The sequence below is a fragment of the Euprymna scolopes genome, chromosome 37, assembly GCF_053919585.1.
Source record: "Euprymna scolopes isolate OS-2025 chromosome 37, ASM5391958v1, whole genome shotgun sequence".
NCBI classification, from domain to species: Eukaryota; Metazoa; Mollusca; class Cephalopoda; order Sepiida; family Sepiolidae; genus Euprymna; species Euprymna scolopes.
In genome coordinates this window covers 77,646,590-77,666,921 of record NC_136518.1, presented here as the reverse complement: position 1 = coordinate 77,666,921, position 20,332 = coordinate 77,646,590, and the positions used below count along the sequence as shown (strand labels likewise).

The 20,332-nt window shown below is 33.3% G+C and overlaps 1 protein-coding gene across 1 annotated transcript in view; it reads right to left on the bottom strand.

Moving 5' to 3' along the window:
* LOC145261229 (translesion synthesis protein REV1-like) overlaps positions 1-20,332 on the bottom strand; it is a 113,413-nt gene that overhangs the window by 23,877 nt on the left and 69,204 nt on the right. Inside the window, exons 13-15 of the mRNA XM_080119598.1 lie at positions 19,652-19,782; positions 16,642-16,925; positions 2,806-2,938 (exon numbers count right to left, since the gene is read on the bottom strand). Of these exons, the coding sequence (XP_079975724.1) occupies positions 2,806-2,938; positions 16,642-16,925; positions 19,652-19,782 (548 nt within the window). The remainder of the gene's footprint in view (positions 1-2,805; positions 2,939-16,641; positions 16,926-19,651; positions 19,783-20,332) is intronic.

Sequence of the window (20,332 nt, the reverse complement as noted above, 5' to 3'; positions counted from 1 at the left end):
TAATGGACGGTTATCTGGCAATCATCCGGAGTAACGGACGCACAGATGCCACTGAAAACATAGGTCTCTCTCCGCTGAATCAGGGGACCAAAATACTTGGTAAAATTCAGTTGCAAGTTATACTCTTTTGAAGGTTGAAGGCTTAATTCTCAGTACGGGCAATACTAATAATATTTTACTTAGAACTAATACTCAATCATGCTTAATGGAATGAGAACATGCTGTGGATTAAATAAAGTGTTCCGTTTGAAATTTCTGTGCAGATTTCGGAGTCTGACAGAAATATTCTTGATTTCAACAAGATACACTTGAAGAAGGTCAATGGTTATATCGACATTTACAAAATAGATGAGAACAGCAGTTCAAAAAATCAAAACAACATGAGTAATCAATTCTCATCTAAAAAAATTCAGAAATGTAATAATAATTTCTAATAATTTCTTAGTGTTAATTATTATCCTAGACAGTTTAACGTTTTGTGAATGGGGTGTCTAGTTTTAATGGAGATAGCTCCAGAATTTTTAATCTTTTTATATTGGTATCATAGTATTTTTGTGTTACTGACTAGAATTTGTCTATATTTGAAAGGGGCAGCCGTGTTTTTTTAGATGTTAACATAACAATTTGATCTAGTCACAGAAAAATGCATGTTAAGTCTTCAGGAAAGTGTTGCTGTAGTACAACTGTGTAGCTATTAGATTTTTTTACCATTTAATATGGACTAGTCAATTCTAATTTATGTAAGCGAATGTTTCTATTGATATAAAATAGCTATAATAAAGAATCTATTAAACAGCACAAAATTATTATTTTATTTATTTATCTTCATCTTTATAGTTGTCTCACAACGTTTTGGCCAATTATTACTCTGGACTTTGTGGCGCAGAGGATAGAGGCATTGAATCTCTATGTTCCCAGGTGAGCATTGTCTGAAGGTAGCGGTTTCAATCCTACCCAAAACCGGCCAGAGGATTAGTTGACCAAAAACATGGTGAGACGACAATAACTATAGAAGGCAGTAATTACTGAGGATACAATTAAGAGACTCAGCATTCTTATTCCACCACGGTTAACCACCTGACGGAGGCCAGAGGAATAGTTGGCCGAAAAATTGTGAAACAATAACTATGAAGATGAGGATAACAGTCTGCAAGCAGATAAATAAAATATACAAATTACTTATTTCAAAGCCAATAATAAAATAATGCACAAAATTATTATTTTATTTGTGTTTTTTTGGAATCCTTTGAGATGAGGCTTCATAATTTGTGTACATATATTTGTTTTTTGTGGACTGTTATCCTCATCTTCATAGTTGTGGTTGTTGTTTCCCCAAGTGGTGAGACAACAATTTTTGATAAATTAAAAACATTAAGCGGGTTCTAATCAACAACCAATTTCTTAATAATTGAACAAATTAAGTTAATGCTTAGAAACTTAAGCAATACTGCTAATAATTAGCTTAATAATAATAATCTACTGTATTAATTCTATAATAATTAATTAATAATAATATCTACTGTATTAATTCTATTGTAATCAAATGCATCAGAATTTTAAATTGGATGAAAAAGTTAAAAAAAATATAATACATAGACGTGCAACACCACATTAACTGTAATCTCTATCGCTACTGTTATAGAACTTTGTGTGTATGACTTTGTTCCCTATGGACTTGGAAACGGCTAGGCCAATTTAAAAAAAAATTTCATTCCAAGGTACTCAATGTGTCTGGGAGTGTTCTTATGTTGATAGGTATCAAAAACCAATTATCTAAAACCAATTATCAAAAATCAATTATCAAAAGAACTATTAAAAAAGACAGTCCAATTTTGAGCAAAGTTAACACTTTAATACAACCTAACTTCACAAGTACAGAACTTTTATCACTGCAGGATATAAAATCGACTATAAAATCAATTGTAGATTCTTTTAGAAGATGGGCATGTTCAAAAATGAATGGTTCTTTTTAAAGCACAATTGAACCATGATATTTGACTTTTGTACGTTTAACTTTAATTCAAGTGATTATGTAAAAATAATTTCATAAAATCAACAGTTGATTCTTTGATAAGACAGGAGCGCATTCGAAATAAATGTTTTTGTTTAGAGCACAATTGGACCATGATACTATAATTTTGCTTTTGAAACTTTAAGTGAAGCTATTATTTACAGATAATTTTTTAAAATCAACACTAGATTCTCTATAGCGCAATGTAGACTACAATGTATTGTGGACTAAATCACTGCTGGAAGGCATGTGAAGCTTCCTCCTGGCACACTGGGGGAGGGGGTCCCTAACTAGAGCAGGCAATCAGTCAATTTGATTAAAAAATGGTTGATTTCACCGATTTTGATGACAATAAAAGTTTGGGAGGGTGGAATATTTGTTGATCCTCATTCAATTCCAGACAATGTCATGTCTCCTTGCTAGTAATAAAATAAGTTTCATTGTTTATTATAAAATTTGGAAATGTTAAACCTTTTCAAATCCGTAGAAAAACAAAATGTTATATTTTAGTTTCAATGTCCTTTTGGTAAAATAAGTTAATAGAATTAGCAGACAAAAGCTGGAATTCATCCACAAAATATCTAACAAAGCTGGGGTAAAAAAAAAATAAAAATAGCAGTAATAATAGTATCAACATTTTTACTTTCTATGAGACACTTGATGTGCCAAGGTTGCTTCATGTCATATTTAATCAAATTTTGTCAAGCAGTTTTGGAGCATGTACGTGACAAACCAACAAACAAAAAATGCTCCATTCTGATATATAGATAGCAGAAATCCAGCAAAATACTAACTTGTGAAGGTGAAGGGAGAAAGTCTTCACACTTCAGTTTTGGGGCGGGTAGTTTTAGGGCTGGAAGTTCGTCGAGTGTTTTTTGGGAAGGGAGGCGAGGAAGTGGTGGCAACTTCTCACTGCTAGTTTTTTGCCTAAAATGAAAAAAAAAAAAGAAATTATTACATAATAAAACAAGAAAATGTTTTGGTTTCAATTCTAGCTAATGGCACCCAAGTTATTTTAACTTTTAAAAGTCACTATTATATATTGGGTACAATATAATAACAAATATGAAATCTGCATAAATTAAAGTATATTTAAGCGCATTTTATGACTGGGAAAACACCAGGTGACCTGATATATATATATATATATATACTATCATAATTTAGGAATTTAAAATTTATGATTTGAAAAAGTTAAATTTCAAATATAGAAATTTTATTGTATGCAAGACAAAGAATACAGTATAGTAAAATATATTTCCTTAACCCATGAGCTTTCGATGTTTATACATCTCTTCGGAGGAAAAATATTAGCAAATATTATAAAAGGTTTGCACCTAATTTGCTAAATGTAATAAACATAGAAAATTAAATGAAATGTTTTTAAAGTTTTTAAATCATTTTAGCTACATGGAATAAGGGAAATTGGATATTGATGCAGCAAAAAAAAGGATATTGAACTTCAAATCGAAAGTGTATGCTAAATCCTGTAATGGAAGCTCTTGGTATTCGGCAGGTAAATTCACTCAAAGTCTTATATAAAATATTACATCCAATAATATTTTGTAAGACCAATAATCACTGGATTTGCACACTAGTAGATTTATTGTATTTCACTATTCTGTATAATTATATATATAAGAGTTCTTGGTAAAATTATTTATGACAAGAAATGGAAGTACATAAAACGACCAGGATGTAAGCGTGATGCAGAAAATAACACATGTTATCATATTGATATATAGATATTTTGTGAAATTGTCACTTTTAAAAGATTTCGTGGAGAATCTTAGTGATGTGAGTGAGGAACATAATGAGAGATTCCATGGAGAAACGTTTTGAAGGAAAATGAAATCGTAGTTTCTTGGCAGACTTCTGCTGGAATATAAAAAAGAAGGATGACACGCAACACAAAAACTGACAATTATGTGTTTTTCATTCATTACAAATAATAATAAAATACGATTTATAGTACACTAGCGGGGGGTACCCGGCGTTGCCCGGGTGTTTGGAGGTGTGTGTGCTCGGGCAGGGGTGGAGGGTGTTAATCAAAACATAAGAATAAGCAAAGTAAAAAAAAACTAACGTAAGGCAAACGAAATGGGAAAAACAAAAAAAGAAAATGCGAAACAGAAAAACGAACATTAAAAAAATCTGAAAAATAACCCCTCCCCCCCAAAAAAACATGTGAAAAATGGCTTAAATAATTCTGCTTCAATATTAAAATTTTAAAAATCGAAAAAAAAAAGAAGCATCTCACACCACGATTCAAACCCAAAATCTTTAGATAATGAGGTCGCGCTCTAAGCAACTGAGCTAAGACGATGTCAACAAAATTGTGTCACTTTTTCAGATATTTAAAGTAAATCATGTTCCAACGTCGTATGACGCATGCGTAGAAGCGAACTTGTCATGAGAGGATGGTTTTTGCTGACCCCTCCCTGTAGAAAACTGATGATTTTAGGGTGAAGAAATTAATGGTTTTGGCCAATTTTTTGATATTTGTCGGGCGAAGCTTGGAACTTTAAAATGATACCGATCTGGCGAAAATCTGTATTTTTTTTTACATGGAAACAGATCTATGTGGCATATAACTTTTTGAACCTGAAGATTTTTGTACAGTGTAATTAGAAATTCTATTTTTAAATTTATTAATGAGTAATCACTTATCAAGGTTAAAAGCTATCTGAGGATAAGGACAAATGAGATGCATAGATTGTCAGTTGAATATTGAAGAACATTATAAGAGGATTGAAAATGATGCAGGAAATGAACAAAATTTGAATAATTAAGAGAGCAGTTTATGACAAGTATTTTTGAAAATGGATTTGAAGATAACTATGTTGTAGCCCACAGGAAAGTAGTCCTATGGTAATGTGTTGGAAAAAAAGGTAATCTTAAAAAGAATAGGAAGGTAATTCTAGCAGCTTATTCTTATATAGTCAGGGTTACTATATGACAGGGTGTATATAACGTTTACTTGTGTTGTTTAGTGTTCATATATTTACATGTCTATTGAATGTGAGTAACATGTATAGATTTATGACAACGTCTCTATTGATCATTTAGTAATGTTCGTTGTGTTTATCTACAGTTCGTTGTGGGTGTATATAAGTGTTTATGTATGTGAGAGTGTTTAGTGTTTGTGATCGTCTCTAGTTTCTCCATGTCGTGATCGTCTAGTTGATGCATGTACAACATGTTTTTACAGGACGTATAACAAATGACAAACACGGACAATACAAAGTGACAGAACACAGTTTTGTGGGGTCTTACATCTGACCAACAGGGGAAACATACCTTGTCCACCTTTGGATCTTGTTTTGACGAATCTTGGACGCTGCAAATGAAGATTCATTCCAAGGAAACGACCAGAAGTCTTGGATTGTATTTTTGGCAATTTTTATTCCTAGAATGTTTCCCCCTTGGAAAGTTGCCCGCTTGTCCTAAACTCTATTGACATTGCCCTGAGAGGTTCCTTGGGGTTCAGAGCCATTACGACAGGTCACCAGCTTGCCTCTGCTTGATTCTCTCTCTAATTTTCTCTACCAACTGACTAAACTATACGTGTATATCAAAAAAATATCTCGCTTTGTAATTACGCCATCAACACATGATCATCACCTGATGTTTTGTCATGTTCATTTGTTATTATTTACGAACTAAAATTCTTTACCTTTTTTTTTAAATTACATTTTCATCATCATCATCTTGCGGCCTCAGCCGAGATTGAGCTCACTACACCTTTCCAGTATTTCCTATCTGTCATAGTACCCAAAAGATCTTTAGAGATAAATGTATCTGGAACAGTTAACCTTTGTGATCATTTATGAGATGATGAGTACCTCTACAGTAAAAAGGATGATGAGTACCTCTACATTACAAATGATGATGAGTACCTCTACATTACAAATGATGATGAGTACCTCTACAGTAAAAATGATGATGAGTACCTCTACATTAAAAATCATGATGAGTACCTCTACATTACAAATGATGATGAGTACCTCTACATTACAAATGATGATGAGTACCTCTACAGTAAAAATCATGATGAGTACCTCTACAGTTAAAATGATGATGAGTACCTCTACATTACAAATGATGATGAGTACCTCTACATTACAAATGATGTTGAGTACCTCTACAGTAAAAATGATGATGAATACCTCTACATGAAAAATAATGATGAGTACCTCTACATGAAAAATGATGATGAGTACCTCTACATTACAAATGATGATGAGTACCTCTACATTACAAATGATGATGAGTACCTCTACATTACAAATGATGATGAGTACCTCTACATTACAAATGATGATGAGTACCTCTACATTACAAATGATGATGAGTACCTCTACATTACAAATGATGATGAGTACCTCTACATTACAAATGATGATGAGTACCTCTACATTACAAATGATGATGAGTACCTCCACATTAAAAATGATGATGAGTACCTCTACATTAAAAATGATGATGAGTACTTCTACATTACAAATGATGATGAGTACCTCTACATTACAAATGATGTTGAGTACCTCTACATTAAAAATGATGATGAGTACCTCTACATTAAAAATGATGATGAGTACCTCTACATTACAAATGATGATGAGTACCTCTACATTACAAATGATGATGAGTACCTCTACATGAAAAATGATGATGAGTACTTCTACATGAAAAATGATGATGAGTACCTCTACATTACAAATGATGATGAGTACCTCTACATTACAAATGATGATGAGTACCTCTACAGTAAAAATGATGATGAGTACCTCTACATTACAAATGATGATGAGTACCTCTACATTACAAATGATGATGAGTACCTCTACATTAAAAATGATGATGAGTACCTCTACATTACAAATGATGATGAGTACCTCTACATTACAAATGATGATGAGTACCTCTACATTAAAAATGATGATGAGTACCTCTACATTAAAAATGATGATGAGTACTTCTACATTAAAAATGATGATGAGTACCTCTACATTACAAATGATGATGAGTACCTCTACATTACAAATGATGTTGAGTACCTCTACATTACAAATGATGATGAGTACTTCTACATTACAAATGATGATGAGTACCTCTACATTACAAATGATGATGAGTACCTCTACATTACAAATGATGATGAGTACCTCTACAGTAAAAATGATGATGAGTACCTCTACATTACAAATGATGTTGAGTACCTCTACATCACAAATGATGATGAGTACCTCTACATTAAAAATGATGATGAGTACCTCTACATTACAAATGATGATGAGTACCTCTACATTACAAATGATGTTGAGTACCTCTACATTACAAATGATGATGAGTACTTCTACATTACAAATGATGTTGAGTACCTCTACATTACAAATGATGATGAGTACCTCTACATTACAAATGATGATGAGTACCTCTACATTAAAAATGATGATGAGTACCTCTACATTACAAATGATGATGAGTACCTCTACATTACAAATGATGTTGAGTACCTCTACATTAAAAATGATGATGAGTACTTCTACATTAAAAATGATGATGAGTACCTCTACATTACAAATGATGATGAGTACCTCTACATTACAAATGATGTTGAGTACCTCAACATTACAAATGATGATGAGTACTTCTACATTACAAATGATGATGAGTACCTCTACATTACAAATGATGATGAGTACCTCTACATTACAAATGATGATGAGTACCTCTACAGTAAAAATGATGATGAGTACCTCTACATTACAAATGATGTTGAGTACCTCTACATCACAAATGATGATGAGTACCTCTACATTAAAAATGATGATGAGTACCTCTACAGTAAAAATGATGATGAGTACCTCTACATTACAAATGATGTTGAGTACCTCTACATTACAAATGATGATGAGTACTTCTACATTAAAAATGATGATGAGTACCTCTACATTACAAATGATGATGAGTACCTCTACATTAAAAATGATGATGAGTACCTCTACATTACAAATGATGATGAGTACCTCTACATTAAAAATGATGATGAGTACCTCTACATTACAAATGATGATGAGTACCTCTACATTAAAAATGATGATGAGTACCTCTACATTAAAAATGATGATGAGTACCTCTACAGTAAAAATGATGATGAGTACCTCTACATTACAAATGATGTTGAGTACCTCTACATTACAAATGATGATGAGTACTTCTACATTAAAAATGATGATGAGTACCTCTACATTACAAATGATGATGAGTACCTCTACATTAAAAATGATGATGAGTACCTCTACATTACAAATGATGATGAGTACCTCTACATTAAAAATGATGATGAGTACCTCTACATTACAAATGATGTTGAGTACCTCTACATTACAAATGATGATGAGTACCTCTACATTAAAAATGATGATGAGTACCTCTACATTACAAATGATGATGAGTACCTCTACATTACAAATGATGATGAGTACCTCTACATTACAAATGATGATGAGTACCTCTACATTACAAATGATGATGAGTACCTCTACATTACAAATGATGATGAGTACCTCTACATTAAAAATGATGATGAGTACCTCTACATTACAAATGATGATGAGTACCTCTACATTACAAATGATGATGAGTACCTCTACATTACAAATGATGATGAGTACCTCTACATTACAAATGATGATGAGTACCTCTACATTACAAATGATGATGAGTACCTCTACATTACAAATGATGATGAGTACCTCTACATTACAAATGATGATGAGTACCTCTACAGTAAAAATGATGATGAATACCTCTACATTACAAATGATGATGAGTACCTCTACATTACAAATGATGATGAGTACCTCTACATTACAAATGATGATGAATACCTCTACATTACAAATGATGATGAGTACCTCTACATATAAAATGATGATGAGTACCTCTACATTACAAATGATGATGAGTACCTCTATAGTAAAAATGATGATGAGTACCTCTACATTACAAATGATGATGAATACCTCTACATTACAAATGATGATGAGTACCTCTACATTACAAATGATGATGAGTACCTCTACATTCAAAATGATGATGAATACCTCTACATTAAAAATGATGATGAGTACCTCTACATTACAAATGATGATGAGTACCTCTACATTACAAATGATGATGAGTACCTCTACATTACAAATGATGATGAGTACCTCTACATTACAAATGATGATGAGTACCTCTACATTACAAATGATGATGAGTACCTCTACATTACAAATGATGATGAGTACCTCTACATTACAAATGATGATGAGTACCTCTACATTACAAATGATGATGAGTACCTCTACAGTAAAAATGATGATGAGTACCTCTACATTACAAATGATGATGAGTACCTCTGCAGTAAAAATGATGATGAGTACTTCTACATTACAAATGATGATGAGTACCTCTACATTACAAATGATGATGAGTACCTCTACAGTAAAAATGATAATGAGTACCTCTACATTACAAGAGATGATGAGTACCTCTACATTAAAAATGATGATGAGTACCTCTACAGTAAAAATGATGATGAGTACCTCTACATTACAAATGATGATGAGTACCTCTACAGTAAAAATGATGATGAGTACCTCTACATTACAAATGATGATGAGTACCTCTACATTACAAATGATGATGAGTACCTCTACAGTAAAAATGATGATGAGTACCTCTACATTACAAATGATGATGAGTACCTCTACAGTAAAAATGATGATGAGTACCTCTACATTACAAATGATGATGAGTACCTCTACATTACAAATGATGATGAATACCTCTACATTACAAATGATGATTAGTACCTCTACATTACAAATGATGATGAGTACCTCTACATTACAAATGATGATGAGTACCTCTACATTACAAATGATGATGAGTACCTCTACATTACAAATGATGATTAGTACCTCTACATTAAAAATGATGATGAGTACCTCTACATTACAAATGATGATGAGTACCTCTACAGTAAAAATGATGATGAGTACCTCTACATTACAAATGATGATGAGTACCTCTACATTACAAATGATGATGAATACCTCTACATTACAAATAATGATGAGTACCTCTACATTACAAATGATGATGAGTACCTCTACATTACAAATGATGATGAGTACCTCTACATTAAAAATGATGATGAGTACCTCTACATTGAAAATGATGATGAGTACCTCTACATTACAAATGATGATGAGTACCTCTACATTACAAATGATGATGAATACCTCTACATTACAAATGATGATGAGTACCTCTACATTACAAATGATGATGAGTACCTCTACATTACAAATGATGATGAGTACCTCTACATTACAAATGATGATGAGTACCTCTACATTAAAAATGATGATGAGTACCTCTACATTACAAATGATGATGAGTACCTCTACATTACAAATGATGATGAGTACCTCTACATTACAAATGATGATGAGTACCTCTACATTACAAATGATGATGAATACCTCTACATTACAAATGATGATGAGTACCTCTACATTACAAATGATGATGAGTACCTCTACATTACAAATGATGATGAGTACCTCTACATTACAAATGATGATGAATACCTCTACATTACAAATGATGATGAGTACCTCTACATTACAAATGATGATGAGTACCTCTACATTACAAATGATGATGAATACCTCTACATTACAAATGATGATGAGTACCTCTACATTACAAATGATGATGAGTACCTCTACATTACAAATGATGATGAGTACCTCTACATTACAAATGATGATGATTACCTCTACATTACAAATGATGATGATTACCTCTACATTACAAATGATGATGAGTACCTCTACATTACAAATGATGATGAGTACCTCTACATTTAAAATGATGATGAGTACCTATACATTGAAAATGATGATGAGTACCTCTACATTAAAAATGATGATGAGTACCTCTACATTACAAATGATGATGAGTACCTCTACATTACAAATGATGATGAGTACCTCTACATTACAAATGATGATGAGTACCTCTACATTAAAAATGATGATGAGTACCTCTACATTAAAAATGATGATGAGTACCTCTACATTACAAATTATGATGAGTACCTCTACATTAAAAATGATGATGAGTACCTCTACATTACAAATGATGATGAGTACCTCTACATGAAAAATGATGATGAGTACCTCTACATTACAAATGATGATGAGTACCTCTACTGTAAAAATGATGATGAGTACCTCTACATTACAAATGATGATGAGTACCTCTACATTACAAATGATGAGTACCTCTACATTACAAATGATGATGAGTACCTCTACATTACAAATGATGATGAGTACCTCTACATTACAAATGATGATGAGTACCTCTACATTACAAATGATGATGAGTACCTCTACATTACAAATGATGATGAGTACCTCTACATTACAAATGATGATGAGTACCTCTACATTACAAATGATGATGAGTACCTCTACATTACAAATGATGATGAGTACCTCTACATTACAAATGATGATGAGTACCTCTACATTACAAATGATGATGAGTACCTCTACATTACAAATGATGATGAGTACCTCTACATTAAAAATGATGATGAGTACCTCTACATTACAAATGATGATGAGTACCTCTACATTAAAAATGATGATGAGTACCTCTACATTACAAATGATGATGAGTACCTCTACATTACAAATGATGATGAGTACCTCTACATTACAAATGATGATGAGTACCTCTACATTACAAATGATGATGAGTACCTCTATAGTAAAAATGATGATGAGTACCTCTACATTACAAATGATGATGAGTACCTGTATAGTAAAAATGATGATGAGTACCTCTACATTACAAATGATGATGAGTACCTCTACATTACAAATGATGATGAGTACCTCTACATTACAAATGATGATGAGTACCTCTACATTACAAATGATGATGAGTACCTCTACATTACAAATGATGATGAGTACCTCTATAGTAAAAATGATGATGAGTACCTCTACATTACAAATGATGATGAGTACCTCTATAGTAAAAATGATGATGAGTACCTCTACATTACAAATGATGATGAGTACCTCTACAGTAAAAATGATGATGAGTACCTCTACATTACAAATGATGATGAGTACCTCTACATTACAAATGATGATGAGTACCTCTACATTACAAATGATGATGAGTACCTCTACATTACAAATGATGATGAGTACCTCTATAGTAAAAATGATGATGAGTACCTCTACATTACAAATGATGATGAGTACCTCTATAGTAAAAATGATGATGAGTACCTCTACATTACAAATGATGATGAGTACCTCTACATTACAAATGATGATGAGTACCTCTACATTACAAATGATGATGAGTACCTCTACATTACAAATGATGATGAGTACCTCTACATTACAAATGATGATGAGTACCTCTACATTACAAATGATGAGTACCTCTACATTACAAATGATGATGAGTATCTCTACATTACAAATGATGATGAGTACCTCTACATTAAAAATGATGATGAGTACTTCTACATTACAAATGATGATGAGTACCTCTACATTAAAAATGATGATGAATACCTCTACATTACAAATGATGATGAGTACCTCTACATTACAAATGATGATGAGTACCTCTACATTACAAATGATGATGAGTACCTCTACATTACAAATGATGATGAGTACCTCTACATTACAAATGATGATGAGTACCTCTACATTACAAATGATGATGAGTACCTCTACATTACAAATGATGATGAGTATCTCTATAGTAAAAATGATGATGAGTACCTCTACATTACAAATGATGATGAGTACCTCTATAGTAAAAATGATGATGAGTACCTCTACATTACAAATGATGATGAGTACCTCTACATTACAAATGATGATGAGTACCTCTACATTACAAATGATGATGAGTACCTCTACATTACAAATGATGATGAGTACCTCTACATTACAAATGATGATGAGTACCTCTACATTACAAATGATGATGAGTACCTCTACATTACAAATGATGATGAGTACCTCTATAGTAAAAATGATGATGAGTACCTCTACATTACAAATGATGATGAGTACCTCTATAGTAAAAATGATGATGAGTACCTCTACATTACAAATGATGATGAGTACCTCTACATTACAAATGATGATGAGTACCTCTACATTACAAATGATGATGAGTACCTCTACATTACAAATGATGATGAGTACCTCTACATTACAAATGATGATGAGTACCTCTATAGTAAAAATGATGATGAGTACCTCTACATTACAAATGATGATGAGTACCTCTATAGTAAAAATGATGATGAGTACCTCTACATTACAAATGATGATGAGTACCTCTACATTACAAATGATGATGAGTACCTCTATAGTAAAAATGATGATGAGTACCTCTACATTACAAATGATGATGAGTACCTCTACATTACAAATGATGATGAGTACCTCTACATTACAAATGATGATGAGTACCTCTACATTACAAATGATGATGAGTACCTCTACATTACAAATGATGATGAGTACCTCTATAGTAAAAATGATGATGAGTACCTCTACATTACAAATGATGATGAGTACCTCTATAGTAAAAATGATGATGAGTACCTCTACATTACAAATGATGATGAGTACCTCTACATTACAAATGATGATGAGTACCTCTACATTACAAATGATGATGAGTACCTCTACATTACAAATGATGATGAGTACCTCTACATTACAAATGATGATGAGTACCTCTACATTACAAATGATGATGAGTACCTCTACATTACAAATGATGATGAGTACCTCTGCAGTAAAAATGATGATGAGTACTTCTACATTACAAATGATGATGAGTACCTCTACATTACAAATGATGAAGCAAGTTCATCTGTGGCACGTGCAAACTGAACACGTCTCTTACAAACTGAGATTGATACTCTTGCTAAGTCTCCATATATTATTTCTAGAGTTGGGTGGGTTCGCTATGAGAGATTAAGTACCCCTCTCAAAAGACGTGTCTAACATTCATTCAAACGATGCTGTGTGTTTTGTTGAAAGAGTCCAAGTTTCAGATCCATAGAATAAGATTGGCTCAAAAAGTATGCGGAAAACTTGGATTTTTAATTTGCGAGATTGGATTTCCATATCTTTTCCATTTTGTTACAGTTAGTCCATGCCCTTTCTAATGTTAAAGTTTTTCTCAGAGTTCCTGATGTGTGATCCTAGATACTTGTAGTCTTCAACACATTTGAGTTTGTTATTTGTGACGGTTTTAATTTTGTCGTTGTTGCGAATGTTAATTGGCACACACTCAGTCTTAGTAGCATTCAGTGTCACTTTGATGTAGCAGGCTATTATCAAGGGAATAAGTTGCAGGGATACTATGTAGGGAGTTGAGCAGCAACTTCACATTATACTCGAACTTCTGCATGTCAGTACAGTTGGGAAAGCAGGAATCCAGAAGGGAATTCCAAAGTCTAACGGCTCTGGGGAAGAAACTTAGAGTAGAAGGCTTTCTTACATCTACTGTGTAGGAATGGAACTTCGCTGCTTGTCGGGTTTGTCAGGGGTATTTAAGTCAAGAGGGCACAAGGGCTTGTAGTTCGTCAAAGCATCACCATTAAAATACTTATAAAACCTGCCTGGTTTATGATAAAATTCCACAATTAACATTCTTCTTGCTATTAAAACATTTTTCTATTCACAACATTTTCCCCTTATTACAGTTTTCACATTTACTGTATCTTTGATAACAATTAATGGTACTTGTACAGTTTAATCAAGACATTCAAAAATGAAAATATCGAAAAAAGGTTATATTGTACGTATCCGTTTTGGACTGAAGATCTCTGAAAAAAAATTTCATTTAATTTGATCAAGTAGTTTTTTTTTTTTTACAGCGGAAAAACATGTTTTTATGAGAGCGCGTTGAAGTCAGCCATTATGGAATTTGTTGAACATGCCAAAGGGAGATAACTCCATGTAAAGCGCTGATACTCCCTCCCCATCTTTATTATTAGCTTTTCTTCCTAAAAATCGAACCTTTTGCTCGATATCATAACAAATTGTTTTTTTTTGCTGTAAAAAAAATAAAATAAAAAAAAGTACTTGATGAAATTAAGGGAAATTTTTTTCAGAGAACTTCGTTCCATAATGAATATGTGCAATATAACCTTTTTTTTTTTTTTCGATATTTTCATTTTTTAATGTCTTGATTAACCTGTACAAGTATCCAATTAATAATAATAATAATTTCTAGGCCACTTGGCAATGCCCTGGCAGTGCTACAATATAACATTATATAAACCAATGGAATATGATGACATGCTCAGCCAATGAATAAAAATTGCTCAATCAAATGACAATACAAATGTGCTGTGTGTAGCAGACGACAGTTAATAAATTGGAAGAAAATATTAGTCTTAATCGTGCAAAATTTTAAATCATCTATTATACAAATCTCACCTGTCTGTTTAAATGTATGTATGTTATTATGTCTGCCTAAAACTTTCGACAGTGGTGACGGATTTTCACAAGATTGGTATCGTTTTGAAGCTCGACCCTTCGGGCGACAAATATCGAAAAATTGGCTAAAAAAATTAATTCCTTCACCCTCAACTGGGCACTTTTCTACAAGGAGGGTCAGTTTTTTGCATTGCCATTTTTGCAAGTCCTCGTATCGGTTGGAATGACTTTACTAATTTCAACGTTCTGAACTTCCGGTCGCGTCATGGAGTAGGGGTAAGACATCAGGTTTTCTTTCATTTTCTTTTCTGTCTTTGCGTCATGGGTTTTAGCCTGTCAGCGTACTATCAATTTTTTTTTTTTTTTGCTCAACACACATCTCCAAACACCTGAGCAATGCCGGATACCCAGGCTAGTCAAGAATAAATCATAGCCGTCGCAATGAATCTAGTGGGTTTGTAGTCGCTGGAAAAAATGATTTCATTTTGCCAGGAAATTAATGTTTCTACCCTTACTTTATTTATTATAATACCTAGGAGGTCCACCCTCCCAGGCCTTGCCACCGGGCTTTCCGGTGAGGCAAGTTTATTGCTTGCTGCCTGAGGCGCCCCGACCGGGGAATGCCAACGGGGTTACTCGGGCAATTTTTAGAATTGCAGGAGTGCCCCTCCTTTAGGGGAGCCTGTGGGTATCCCACTTTCCAGGCCTTGTGCCAAATAATGCTGATGTGGGCAGCATTTCAATAAATACCCTTACTATACGATACATGCTTTTTACCATGATGCTTTTTTCTAGCGTTTAAAAATTTGATCAGCCCACAGCATATTCTGGCAGCCAGCATATTCAACTGCTATAATTACTATACAATAAATGTTTCTATCATGATGTTTTCTTTCTCTAGCATTTTAAAATTTGATCAGAGCTCGGCATATTCCAGCAGTTTATATAAGTTGCCGGCACAACATCTACAGAAAAAAAAAAACAGATTGTACTCTGCGTAAGTACCAAAAAAGAGAATAAATAAAATTAGAAGTAAACGTTTTTTCAAATACAAACCTGGACAACTCCTCCATAAAATTAATACTTCCAAACTGTTTGACATGTACCGGTTTCATTGGACAGAAATCGGAATCCTGATTTTTCATGTCCTCCATATAACCACTAGAATCCTCTTGAGTCAAAGGAAACGATAAAGTAGGACTTGTGGGTGATTTATTGGATTCAACAGCTTTCAGAGGGAGTGTCTTGGCAAATTTCAAGATGTTTGGTCGGCCGCTGTTGAAATTGCCGCTTGTTCTGAGATTCTGAAGATTTTCCAATCGATGTATACTAATGCCAATCTATGAAAGAAAAAAAAAAACAGATTCAAAATATTTCTAAATTTTGGAGATGAAGATTAATTATTCATATTATTTGGATGTTTCAAACTTCAGTGTTATTTTCACAATGTTTTGGTTAACGTAACCGCCGACCTTCTTCAAGTGTATCTTGTCAAACTCGGGGATCTTTCTGTCAAAACTTGTGAATCTGCACAAAATTTTGAAAAGAAATGCTCTGCAAGGACAGATGGTGAATAAAATCCTTAATAGAATCCAGTTGTAAAATTGCATGCTTTTGGAGGTTGAAGGTTTTGTTCTGAGTGTGAGCGAAACTCAAAATACAATTATGAATTACTTAAGATCCAGTCATGGTTGACGGAATGAGAGCATGCTACTCCTGGGAATTAAATAAAGGGTTCTGTTTGAAATTCTATGCTGATTCACGAGTTCAACAGAAAGATTTCATAACACTCAAGATGACAACAATAGTCTGAAGAATCCAAATAATACAAATTCAAAACATCATAAATCTCTGAAAACTAACTCGATTCTTAAACAAAGGAGAAAGTTTATCCATAATATTTGGAAAATCAATGCCATTACTTTCAGATTATGTTGTATATGTGAAAAAAAAAAAAATCAAAGAGCTTTTTGTGTGTGGGAGAGAATGGCTTTTATAATATTGTTCACTATTAGTCGAATTTTATTTGTAGTTCATTTCCTTTGTTTCAGTTTGACTTATTACTCTAGTTATCTTTATCAATGTGCTGCTTACGTATTTCATAATACAGTAAAAAAAAAAAATAAAAGCTAACATGAATTAAGATTAAAGTTAATCCATTCTGGGGTTGAGATCGTAAGTTGAAATCACCATATGGCGAAGCCTAAGCAAAGTTTTATACAGTATATATAAAAAATTAGTAACAAAATACAGTACAGTATATAATACACATGTATATAATCAAATAACATTATAAATAATAATGTAAGGTGAGGCAAATACTGTAACCAGGGGTCGGAAAAACATCATATTCACCATCGTAACCTGAAAAAAATGTATCCGAAAGTTGTACTGTACATCTTTTTATTCCAATTACTTCTTTCTAAGAACTGCAGGCTTATAGAATTTTTTTTTCCCACTGACTGTTTTCCTCCTACCTTGTTTTTTTTTTCAAGACTAAGATCAATAGGTATCCCCTGTCTTTACATTAATCATCTTTCATTCCTTTAGCTCCTTTCATCAAGTGGCTTCTTACCTTGTCTGGGAGCACCTTCCATAAAAAAATATGTCTTCTTCTGTCTGGTCTTTGGTTTGTGCCAATAATATTTATTTACCTCTTATTAGTCTGATTCTATTAGTTGAAATAAGGATCGAAATTCGTAGGATGTCGACTGGGTCTCGCATGTTGGTTATTAAAAAACCTATTGCCTATTATAATGCTGAAATCTTTCTTCTGAGCCTCATGGCCTTTATATTTGTTTGGTGTAATTTTTCATGGTTTTATTGGTGTATGTGACTTATTTTATCTGTGACCATGTCACATTGATAGTGCTTATGTTTTCTATAAGTAAAAATATAGAAATAACAGTATACTATCACACACATTGTACATGCTAGATTATATATATATATATATATATATATATATATATATTTTTTTTTTAATTCAATTTTCACCCCAAACAAGGCACAGTGTCACTTTGAAGTAGGGGGCTACTATCAGGGACTTAATTAGCAGGGGCATTATGAAGGGAGATGAGTAGAAAGATGTTTGTTCACATTACACTTGAACTTCTGCATATCAGTACAGTTGGGAAAGCAGAATCCCGGAAGGGATTCCAAAGACCCGCAGTTCTGGGGAAGAAACTATTGGAGTAAAAGGCTTTCTTGCACTTAGGGATCTCTACTGTAAAGGGGTGGGACTTAGTTGCTTGTCGGGTTTGTCGGGGGTAGTTACGTCGAGGAGGCACAAGTGTTTGCAGTTCGTCAGAGCATTCACCATTAAAGTACCTGTAGAACAGGCAGAGGGATGCAACATCTCGTCGATGGAACAGAGGCTGAAGCCTAGATGACAGTTCAGGACCTATCAGGTTGGCGACTCTCTTTTGAACCCTGTCCAGGAGTGAGATATATATATATATATATATATATATATATATATTGAGAAAATCCGCTTTCGTGATTATATTTCACTCTTTGTATATACCAATCCTTTTTGCTTAGAAGCTCAATATTTGTTAAATATAACAACAGAGCATATATAAATGAATAACAATTGGAAACAAACTCTTTAGCTACACAGACGAAGAAAGTTCTTGGCAGTGGTTGTAATTTAACGAGTTTTTTTTGCTGTGCACTTCTTTAATGAAACCAGCTCTAATCAGTTTTATAAGTAAAGAAAATTAGGGGAACGGAAATTGGTAAGTGAATGGGAAGGCATTGAAACAGTTAAAATCATCTAAACCTACTTTCTACTCAACCTTCTACTCAACCTCCCACTCAATGCTGTCTACATTTGTTTACAAAAAACTTGTCTACATAAACTGTAAATTGTAAAAACGTTTGAAATCAAAGCCCGAGTAATGTATAAGTCACCCACTCTCATTACAAAATTAACAGTTGCTACCTATGCTACTGTTACACTTTACAATTGGCAAGACATAGTTGGAGGAAGGTAAAAAAAATAAAAGCAGTGAACTTCACCTATATAGCAGACAAAAATGGAGATAAGATTTGGCTGACTTACGCCTCTTAGATCAGATGCTGTCAGTTTCAAAGCTTTATACATTGACATGCACTTTTTTGAAATGACTGTAGCCTGGTTTGTTGCCATTGCAAGGGTCATTGATTTGCAAATGTTATTGCAAAGTCCATGTCCTATCAAAGAAAAGAAAAAAGACATAAAAATGTAGAGAAAATTGCAGGGTGCATGATTAGCGCAGGTGTCAATCGCTTAAGAAAAGAAAGAGAAAAAGTCTTAAACTCGAAACCTGACTGAAAATGCATGGAGAGCTGAGTGAGGTGTTGCCTGGTGTTGCCACCTTGGAGTATGAGATACTCACAGCACCTAAAATATCAAAACTGGATGATGATGATTTCTTTATTGGAGAGAGAGAGAGAGAGAGAGAGAGAGAGTCATAGACAACATATAGAATAAGAACAAACACAGAAAGAGAGAGTTGAACAACATACAAAGAGAAAGGGTGGATGTGATGAAGCCACTTGAGGTAAGGAGCTAAAAAAGAAATATATATCGCCAAAAACGTGCCAATAATAAGTGTTAGATGAATAGATTTTGACCCAGAAAACATAATTCTATCTCCTTTGTCAGAAACATCGCTCATGGAATGTGAGCATTAATGGATAAAATAAAGAAATCAAGAGCTACGAGGCTGTTGAAGGTAAACTCAAGGCGCACTTTCTATTC